Genomic DNA, 10,948 nt, shown 5'->3' with positions numbered 1-10,948 from the left:
GATGGTCTTGATCTCCTGACCTCGTGATCCACCCTTCTCGGCCTCCCAAAGTGCTGGGATTACAGGCTTGAGCCACCGCGCCCGGCCCAACTGTGAATATTTATGTCCAAACCTCTGTATGGACGTAAGTTCTTATTGCACTTGATTAAATACCTAGGAGTGACATTTTTGTTTTGCTTTTTGTAATTTCAGTTTAAGTTCTTGCTGTGTATTTCCCACACATTCTAAGCATGGACCAGGAAATCTCTTTATGAAAGTGCTATTTTGTTCTCCTTTTTAATAAGGCGGCAGAAGTTTGTTTGTTTATTTGTTTCCCCTGCCTGTTTCTCAGTCTTAGCAGTTTGTCTGTTCCTCTTCTGCCCTTTAGATTCTGGATTTTGGACTGGCTCGGCACACAGATGATGAAATGACAGGCTACGTGGCCACTAGGTGGTACAGGGCTCCTGAGATCATGCTGAACTGGATGCATTACAACCAGACAGGTATTACTTGCCTTGGTTATTTAGGGCCTTGTTTAATTCCATGTTGGATGCATTTGGGATTCTCAGAAGTAGAGATGGTGGGAGTGGGAAGAAATATCTTTTCTTCTCTCAGTGATCCTTTTAAAGCCTACAAGTAAAAATATTTCACTTCCTCAGATGGGGAAGTGGGGTTTTATACACAGCCTTTAAATCTTGTGATTTAGCAATTGGGTTTTTATTTATTTAGATTTTGAATATATTCTCTGAGTACTTATACCTAAAGACAATGAGTCCATAATTTTAACCCCTCAATGTTACTTGGAAGAATCTACCATTCTGCTAATACGAAACTTGCCCCTTTTTAAACAGCTTATTTCTCTTAAGTATGTTTTGACTTACCGTACCTTGGAATAGCCCTGTAGTCAGGTGATCTTAGTAAGCTATTTATTTCTGTAAAAATGACTATGATTGTTGAGCCTCAGATGTCTTAAATAGTAATTTGAATATTTCACCCCTAGTTACGGTTTCATTTGTTGCCATTGTTGCCAAGAATAGTAACAGTGTCGTTGCATGTACTTTTATTTCTCTTTAATTTTGCCAGTTGATATTTGGTCAGTGGGATGCATAATGGCCGAGCTGTTGACTGGAAGAACATTGTTTCCTGGCACAGACCGTATCCTTTAAAAAGTTTTGGATTCTTGTTTCTTATCTGTATTCCAATGTCCATGGATGTATACTCCTTTTACTTATCTCTAGGGAAGGCTCTCAGTTTTTTGCTTTTATAGTCTAGATAATGCATTATGAAGTTTTTCTTCTTACTGAGTAGCTTGCCTTGCCAAGAAAGAGGCTTCAGTTTACTTTTGTGAGTTGGAAAAATTCCTCGTAAGTTGAAAAACCCATCAAATCTGTCTTCTTTTTGCAGCAATCCCTTATTAATCATCCCACAGCAGTTCTGAGACCTGAGCATACTCATGAGAAACTCCAGATCCCAATGACAGGTTTAGTCTACTTGTATAAACACTTAATGAGCACAAGATACCTGTTTCTAAATGAAGGACATCTTGCTAGTATGTTTGTTTTGTGTATTAAAAAGGCTATGTTTGGTACCTGCAATGATATACTGCTTACTTGTTATGTCTGTTGTTTGACAACAAAGAGTAAAAGCAAGAAGTGAAAAGGTTACCATGTAATGTACTTTTGTTTTTCCAGCACAACTTTTTCCCAGATTGCATCCAAACCCTAATTTACTCCAAGACTTACTGTCTAGTTTATGGTTTATTATAGCCCCTTTATTTTAGCTCCTTTCCTATCTGTAGTATGCTTGTTTCATTGTTTAGTAATAATGTCATGAGAAATGTGGTTTGTTGGAACTGTTATCAGTTCTACTTATGGAAGATGTTTAGGTGAGAAAGAATGTTAAAATATATGTCTAGAATTAGTTTTAGGAATTTTTTTTTTTTCTATAGAATTAACTAGCCTTCAGTTGGTTTTGGTTGAGCTATTAGACATGCTACAGTTACCTCTGATCTATTATGCCTAGAGATCTAAAAGTCGTTTTAGTCCCTTACCTAAATAAACTCATTGAGTTTATAAACCAGAATGTCAGTTCACTTGCTTACAGTTTGGGATGTACTTCTATAATGGCTGTGATGTTTGTGATATCTGCCCATGTGTTCTAACTGTCTTCTGCTAGAGAGAATGTACTTGCATTATGAACTGAAAAATCCTCTATTTCTCAGGTAAAGCTGTTTCTTTCTCTGAATATTAGGATTGATACAGAATGCAGTCTCCCTGTACATAGCTTACCTTATTATTCCCTACCTCTGGATTTTAAGTTAGTTGAATACCTAGTATTTCTCCTTTGTCCTTTGTTTCATTCACCTTATATCTGTTTCTCAGAAATTTGGTATATATATATTACAGTCCAAGGTAAGAGAATTAGGGAAAATTTGTACTTCCCCCTTTCCTCAGGTACATATCTCAGAGTCCCATCCTTGGTTTGTCCTCTGGACTAGCTGCTGTCCTGATGCTATTCTCTGTTCCCCACTCCCCTTCCTCTTCTTGTGTCTGTATCTCCAGCTACCATTCAGTCAGTCACAGACCTCCATGCCAGTGTAGACATACAGGGTGGCAGAGAGGGAAAAACAGTATAACATACAGGTTAAGCACATGCTCTGGAGCCAGACTTCCTGGGTTTAGATCTTAGCTCTTTTATTTCCAGCTGTGTAACTTTGAGCAAGTTTTCTAACCTTTATGTCTCTCAGTTTCCTTAACCGTAAAATGATAATAATCATACATACTCACAAGATTGTCATAAGAATTCAGCCAGATAGTAACTGGAAAGTACTGAGATGAGCCTGCCAGTAAATGTTAGCCATCATCTTCAGTAATGACCTTGCAAAACAGATTACCCCATCAACCTCCCACTTTATTATCTACCTGTGAATCATTATTAGTGTTTTGTTTTGTTTTTAATTCTGTGATAGGTAGAAAAGGATGGCTCTCCTTGGCAGACTAATGTTAAAAAGTTTTCAAAGCAATGTGGATCTTGCACCTTTGTGGTCCAGTCTCACAGACACCTGTCTATTCCCTGACCCTTTTAAATGCTAACTTTCTGCCTGAAGGAAATCTTCCCTTTGTGCTTACGTCTTTTTCTTCTGTGAACTTTAGATAAACAACCTAGTGTTTCAACTTATTAATAGGGGATTCATTTTTTAATACATGAGAATTCATTTCAAAATTTTGGTTTTAGTTATTTATTGTTTCTATTCTACTTGGCTCTTTTTCAGACGGATGTTCTCTTCTGGATTTTAAAAGTCGAATTCAAAGGATTTTTATTTGTAATATACTTAACCTTTCTCTTGTAAGTTGCCTTCTGTGTATATACAGCTTCAATTGCCTGACAAGAAGAAAAGAGGAAAATGTTTCCCATTATCTTTTCCTGCCTGAACTATACAGTCACTTGTGTTCCAGCATAGTGGTTCTTAACCCTCATAGGGTGTCAGAATCACTTTGCAGAGCTTTTAACAACTCTAGATGCCTTGGCACCACCCTAAAGACTCCATTTTGTTGTCGTGGGTCAAAGCACAGTCTTCTAGTTTGCAGCTAGTGTTGAGTACAACTAGAGTTTAACCCAGTTGAATTTTAGTTTAATCTTGGCTGATCTTGAAGATGTTAGTAATCTTTATTCATTTTTTTAAAAAAGCACCAATGAGATCAGAAAGTTAATTAGAAAACATCTAGTTGAATCGCCTGTTTAATAGATGAGGAAACCAAGACCCAGAGAATATAATCCAAAGCTACCGGTCACGTAGGCCACAATTTCTTTTCTAATACTCTGTTCTTTGCTCTTCTTCTAATTTGTAGAACTCCTCTTTTCAAAACCTTTGGAGAATGTATTGGCCTCATACCCTCTTCCTTCAGCCTGAAAGACATGCAGCTGCCACTTATTTCTGATTTTTAAATGCACCTCTAAAGCAGGGGTGTCCAATCTTCTGGCCTCCCTGGGCCACATGGGCCACACATAAAATACACTAATGATAGCCGATGAGCTTAAAAAAATTGCAAAAGAAACTCATAATGTTTTCAGAAAGTTTACAAATTTGTGATGGGCTGCATCCAAAGCCATCCTGGGCCACACGCAGCCTGCAGGCCCTGGGTTGGAAAAGCTTGTTCTGGAAGGTACTCATTGTTTGAGTGTCCAGTTTTCTCCCTGTTTTCCTTATTTATTGATCATTTTGCATTTGGAATTGGTGATTTTGGCTTGTAAGTAAGAACTAGGTACTAGAACTTTTGTGGTATTGCATATGTTTTATATCTGTACTATCCAATGTGGTGGTTGTAGGCACCAGCTGCCTATGACTAGTTATTGAACAATTGAAATGCAGCTAGTGATGAGCAGTAACATTGTTGTGGAGAAGAAAAAAAGAAATGTAGCTAGTTTAACTTGGAAATTGAATTGAAAATATTTTTGTGGTTAAATGTATATAACATAAAATTTACCATTTTAACCTTTTTTGTTTTTTTGAAACAGTCTTGCTCTGTTGCCCAGGCTGGAGTGTGGTGGCATGATCTTGGCTCACTACAACCTCTGCCTCCCAGGCTCAAGCGATTCTCCTGCCTCAGCCTACCAAATAGTTGGGATTACAGGTGTGTACCACTATGCCTGGCTAATTTTTGTATCTTTAGTAGAGACGGGGTTTCACCGTGTTGGTCAGGCTGGTCTCAAACTCCTGGCCTCAAGTGATCCGCCCACCTTGGCCTCCCAAATTGCTGGATTACAGGCGTGAACCACTGTGCCCGGCCCCATTTTAACCATTTTAAGTATACAATTTAGTGGCATTAATTACATTCATGATCTACAATCACGACTACTATCTATTTCCAGAATTTTTTCATCACCACAGATGGAAACACTCAGCCTATGAAACAGTAACTTCCCATTCTCCTCTCTGGTAACCTCTGTTCTCTCTGTGAATTTGCTTATTCTAGGTATTTCATAGAAGTAGAATCATATTATAGTGTATTTGTCCTTTTGTGTCTGGATTATTTCACTTAGTATAATGTTTTCATGGTGCTTCCATGATGTATCATGTATCAGAATACTATTCCATTGTAAGTATTTAATATATCCCACATTTTGTTAACCTGTTCATCTGTTGGTAGACAGTTGGGTTGTTTTTACCTTTGGCTATTATGAATAATGCTGCCGTGAACATTGTCATACAAGCATCTGTTTGAGTCCCTGCTTTTGATTCTTTTGGTTATGCACCTAGGAGTAGAATTGTTGCGTCATATGTTTAACTTTCTGAAGAGCACCAAACTCTTTTCCATAGTGGCTGCACCATTTTAAATGCCCACCAGCAATGTATGAGGATTCCCGTATCTCCACACTTGTTCTTTTTTTTTTTTTTTTTTAATAGCCATCCTAGTAGTTACAAAGTAGTATCTCGTTGTGGTTTTGATTTGCATTTCTCTCATGACTAACGATTTTGAGCATCTTTTCATCTGCTTATTGGCCATTTGTATATCTTCTTTGGAGAAATGTCTATTCAAGTCTTTTGCCTATTCCTAATTGGGTTGTTTGTCTTTTTGTTGTTGAGTGGTAGTTCTTTATATATCTTGGACCCTTATCAGATACATGATCTGCAAGTATTTTCACGTATTTTGTGGGTTGTCTTTTCACTTTCTTGACAATGTCATTTGGTACTCGAAACATTTTTAATTTTGATAAAGTTCCAGTTTTTTTTCTTTCATTGCTTATGCTTTTTTGATGTCATGTTGTAGACTATATTGCCAAATTCAAGGTCATGAAGAATTTGCCCCTATGTTTTCTACTAAGAGTTTTATAACTACTAGGAATATAATAGGGTTTAGCTCTTATACTTGGGTCGTTGATCCATTTTGAATTTTTATAGATGATGTGAGGTAGGGGCCCAACTTCATTCTTTTGCATCTAGAAGTCCAGTTATTCTAGCACCATAAAGCAACTATTACTTCCCCCATCGAATCAACGTGGTACCCTAGGATTTCTCCTTTGTTTTTGGTTTCATTCACCTTTTACCTGTTTCTTAGAAATTTGGTATATATAATTAGCAATACATGTGTGGGTTTAATTCTGTACTGTCAATTCTATTCTATTGGTTTGTATATCTATCCTTATGGCAGTACCACACTATTTTGATCACTGTAGCTTTATAGTAAGCTTTGAAATCAGGAAGTGTGAGTCTTCCAGCTTTGTTCTTCTTTTTCAAGATTGCTTTGACTATTCTGGGTCCCTTGTAATTCCATATAAATTTAACAATTGGCATTTCTATTTCTGCAAAAAAAAAAAAAAAAGCTTTAGAATTTGGATAGGGATTGTGTGAAATTTTTAGATCATTTTAAGTGATATTGACATCTTAACCACTATTAAGTCATCCTGTTCATGAACACAGGATCTCTTTCCATTTATTTAAGTCTTTAATTTTGTTTCAGTAGTGTTTTGTAGTTTTCAGTTGTAAAGTCTTTCACCTTGGTTAAATTTTTTTCTAGGTATTTTATTCTTTTTGCTGTGATTATAAATGGAATTTCTTTGATGTGTTCCTTGTTGGTATATAGAAACAAAATTAATTTTTGATTGTTGATCATACGCCCTGCAAATTTGCTCAATTTATTTATTAGCTCTGCAGCTTTCTTCTAGATTCTTTGGAATTTTTTATATATAGGGTCATGTCATCTGCAAACAGAGATAGTTTTATTTCTTCCTTTCCAATTTAGATGCTTTTAATTCTTTCTCTTATCTAATGTAATGGCACTGTCTAGAACTTCCACTACAATGCTGAATAGCAGCAGTGAAAGTAGGCATCCTTGTCTTGTTCCTGTCTTAGGGGGAAAGCTGTCAGTCTCTTCCCGTTGAGTATGATATTAGCTATTGGTTTTTCATAAATACCCTTTATCATGTTGGGGAAGTTCTCTTCTTTGGTAGTCCATTTCACATTGCTATAAAAGAATACTTGAGACTAGGTAATTTATCAAGAAAAGAGGTTTATTTGGCTCACAGTTGCACAGCTGTAAAAGAAGCGTAGTGCCATCATCTGCTTCTGGTCAGGACCTCAGGAAGCTTTCAGTTGTGGTGGGGGAATAGGCATGTCACATGTCAAAGGAAGGAGCAAGAAAGATACCAGACTGCTTTAAACAACCAGCATTTGCATGAACTAATAGAACGATAACTCACTCATTAATGTGAGGAGGGCACCAAGCCATTCATGAGGGATCCAAGACCCTAACACCTTCAATCAGGCCCCACCTCCAACATTTGGGATCACATTTCAACATATTTGGAGGGGACAAAACATCCAGATCCTATCACCTTCTGTTCAAAGTCTTCTGAGTATTTTTATCTGAATTTTAAATGTCATTAAAATTTTATTTAGATTACATTTAAACTTAATTACACATGGCTAGTGGTAATGGTTTATGCATTTTTAGAACTCTTCAAGTTGTCTTCCTGTTCTCCTTTTTCTTGGATTTTATAATTAGTCTCCTTCTTGAAAGATTATTTTGGTACTGGTTGTTAGTAATTCCGGATTTCCTTTAAAGATACAAGAAATACTGCAGTCAGAGGCTCCCAACAAGAAGAACGAAAACGGTGAGTGAATCCTGCACCAGCAGCTGAGGTCTTTAGCTTCTCTCAATGGGACTGACTAGGTGGTTGGCATGACCCATGGAGAGTGAGGAAAAGCAGGTGGAGCGACAGCCCACCTGGGAGCTGCAAAGGGCAAGGGTAACTCCCACCCCCAGCGAAGGGAGGTGGTGAGTGATTGTGCTACCCTGCCCAGAAAATCATGCTTTTTCCAAGGATCTGTGCAACCTGTGAATCAGGAGATTCCCCCTCATGAGCACACGCCACCAGGGCCTTGGGTCCCAAGCACAGAGCTGTGTAAATTCTTGGTGGCCTCTTGACTGGAGACTACGTAAGACTACTGAGTTCCTTGGGGGAGGAGTTGCTGTCATCACTGTAGCTCCAGTTTGCCATTTTCACCTGCTGGTGCTGGAGAGACTGGGCGATTGGGACCCAGAAGGAATTTCCCACAGTGCAGACCCTACAGTGGTGATGGCAGGTCATGGCCAGACTGACTCTTTAGGCTGAACCCTGACTCATACTCCTTCACGGGGTGGGGTCTCTCTGCAGGAATTTCAGCAACTCCAGCCAGGGGTTTACAGACAGAATTCTAATCTCCCTGGGATGGAGCCCCTGGTGGGAGGGGTGGCCATGGTCTCCACAGATCAGCAGACTTAGTCTTTCCCCTTTCTGGCTCCGAGGAATCCAGGCAATCTGGATGACTGGAATTCCCCCCAGCATAGCACACCCCCTCCACCAAGGGGCAGCCAGAGTGCTTGGTTAAGTGGGCCCGTGCCTCTTGACTGGATGAGACCCCTCCAACAGGGGTCGCCAAACACCTCATACAAGAGCGTGCCCACTGGCGTCAGGTTGTTGCCCCTCTGGGACGGAGCTCCCAGAGGAAGGAACGGGCAGCTATCTTTGCTATTCTGCAGTCTCCACTGGTGACACCTCCAGGTACAGGAGGGACCCAGGCAAATAGAGTCTGGAGTGGACCCCCAGCAAATTGCAGCAGCCCTATGGAAGAGGGGCCTGACTATTAAAAGCAAAACAAATGGAAGGCAACAACAACAACATGAACAAAAAGGTCCCCACCAAAACCCCTCTAAAGATTAGCAGCCTCAACGATCAAAGCTAGATAAACTCATGAACATGAGAAAGAATCAATGAAAAAACACTGAAACTCAAAACGCCAGAGTGCTTCTTTTCCTCCAAATGATTGCCCCTCTCTGGCAAGGGCACAGATGTGGGCTGAGGCTGAGATGGATGAATTGACAAAATTCAGTTCTTCAGAAGGTGGATAATAATGAACTTCACTGAGCTAAAAGAGCATGTTCTAACCCAATACAAAGAAGCTAAGCACCATAATAAAACATTGCAGGAGCTGTTAACCAGAATAACCAGTTTAGAAAGGAACATAAATGATGGAGGTGAAGAACACAACATCAGAACTTCATAATGCAACCACAAGTATCAATAGCCAAATAGACCAAGTGGAGGAAAGAATTTCAGAGCTTGAAGACTATCTTGCTGACAAGATTAGAGAAAAAGGAAAGGGAATGAACAAAACCTCCGAGAACTATGGGATTATGTAAAAAGACTGAACCTGAGAATAATAGGGGTACCTGGAAGATTTGAGGAGAATGCAACCAAATTGGAAAACACACTTCAGGATATCATCCAGGAGAACTTCCCCAACCTAGCAAGACAGGCCAACATTCAAATCAGGAAATCCCTAGGGAACCTCAGTAAGTTACCCCATGAGAAGATCAACCCCAAGACATATAATCATCAGATTCTCCAAGGTTGAAATGGAGGAAAAAATACTAAGGGCAGCCAGAGAGAAAGGCTAGGTCACCTACAAAGGGAAGCCCATCAGACTAACAGTGGACCTCAGCAAAAACCCTACAAGCCAGAAGAGATTGGGGGCCAGTATTCAACATTCTTAAAGAATTTCCAACCCAGAATTTCATATCTGGCCAAACTAAGCTTCACGGTCGAAGGAGAAATAAAATCCTTTTTAGACGAGCAAATGCTGAGGGAATTCATCACCACCAGGCCTGCCTTGCAAGAGCTCCTGAAGGAAGCACTAAATATGGAAAGGAAAACTTTACTGGCCACTACAAAAACACACTGTTTCTTTGACCAATGACACTATGAAGCAACTACCTTAACAAGTCTGCAAAATAACCAGCTAGCATCATGATGATGGGATCAAGTTCACACATAAAAAATTTTAACCTTAAATGTAAATGGACTAAATGCCCCAATTAAAAAAAACAGAATGGCAAGCTGGATAACGAGTCATGACCCATCAGTATGCTGTTGTATTCAAGAGACCCATCTAACGCAAAGACATACAAAAGGCTCAAAATAAAGGGATGGAGGAAAATTCACCAAGCAAATGGAAAGCAGATAAAAGCAGGAGTTGCAATCCTATTTTCTGACAAAACAGACTTTGAACCAGCAAATATCAAAAAAGACAAAGAAGGGCATTACATAGTGGTAAAGAGTTCAATTCAATAAGAAAAGCTAACTATCCTAAATATATATGCACCCAATACAGGAGCACCCAGATTTATAAACCAAGTTCTTAGAGATCTACAAAGAGATTTAGACTCCCATACAATAAGAGTATGAGACTTTAATACCCCACTGTCAATATTAGATAGATCATCGAGACAGAAAATTAATAGGGATATTCAGGACTTGAACTCCACTTGAACTCTGGACCTGATAGATATCTACAGAACTCTCCATCCAGAAACAACAGAATATGTATTCTTCTCGGCAGCACATCGAACTTAGGCTGAAATTGATCCCATAATTGGAAGTAAAACACTCCTCAGTAACTGTGAAAGAACTGAAAATACGACAAACAGCCTCTCAGACCACAGCACAATCAAATTATAACTCAAGATTAAGAAACTCACTCAAAACCACACAATTACATGGAAATTGGACAATCTGCTCCTGAATGACTCTTGGATAAATAATGAAATTAAGGCAGAAATCAAGAAGTTCTTTGAAACCAATGAGAACAAAGAGACAACATACCAGAATCTCTAGGACACAGCTAAAGCAATGTTAAGAGGGATAGCAGGGCTGGGCACGATGGCTCACGCCTGTAATCCCAGCACTTTGGGAGGCTGAGGCAGGCGGATCACAAGGTCAGGAGATCGAGACCATCCTGGCTAACACGGTGAAACCCCGTCTCTACTAAAAATACAAAAACAAAATTAGCCGGGCGTGGTGGCAGTGCCTGTAGTCTCAGCTGCTCATGAGGCTGAGGCAGGAGAATGGCCTGAACCCAGGAGGTGGAGCTTGCAGCAAGCTGAGATTGCGCCACTGTACTCCAGCCTGGGTGGCAGAGTGAGACTCTGTC

The 10,948-nt window shown here is 39.5% G+C and overlaps 1 protein-coding gene across 4 annotated transcripts in view; it reads left to right on the top strand.

Moving 5' to 3' along the window:
- Positions 1-10,948, top strand: part of MAPK14 (mitogen-activated protein kinase 14) — an 85,389-nt gene that overhangs the window by 48,952 nt on the left and 25,489 nt on the right. For all 4 annotated transcript variants that reach the window (XM_011945360.1, XM_011945361.1, XM_011945359.1 and 1 more), the window contains 2 exons: positions 368-482; positions 1,063-1,134. In XM_011945360.1, coding sequence (XP_011800750.1) covers positions 368-482; positions 1,063-1,134 — 187 coding nt within the window. The remainder of the gene's footprint in view (positions 1-367; positions 483-1,062; positions 1,135-10,948) is intronic.

Source organism: Colobus angolensis, unplaced genomic scaffold, assembly GCF_000951035.1.
Source record: "Colobus angolensis palliatus isolate OR3802 unplaced genomic scaffold, Cang.pa_1.0 Scaffold24, whole genome shotgun sequence".
Classification (NCBI taxonomy): Eukaryota; Metazoa; Chordata; class Mammalia; order Primates; family Cercopithecidae; genus Colobus; species Colobus angolensis.
Note: the sequence above shows the minus strand (reverse complement) of the source record. Positions and strands in the feature narration are given on the sequence as shown.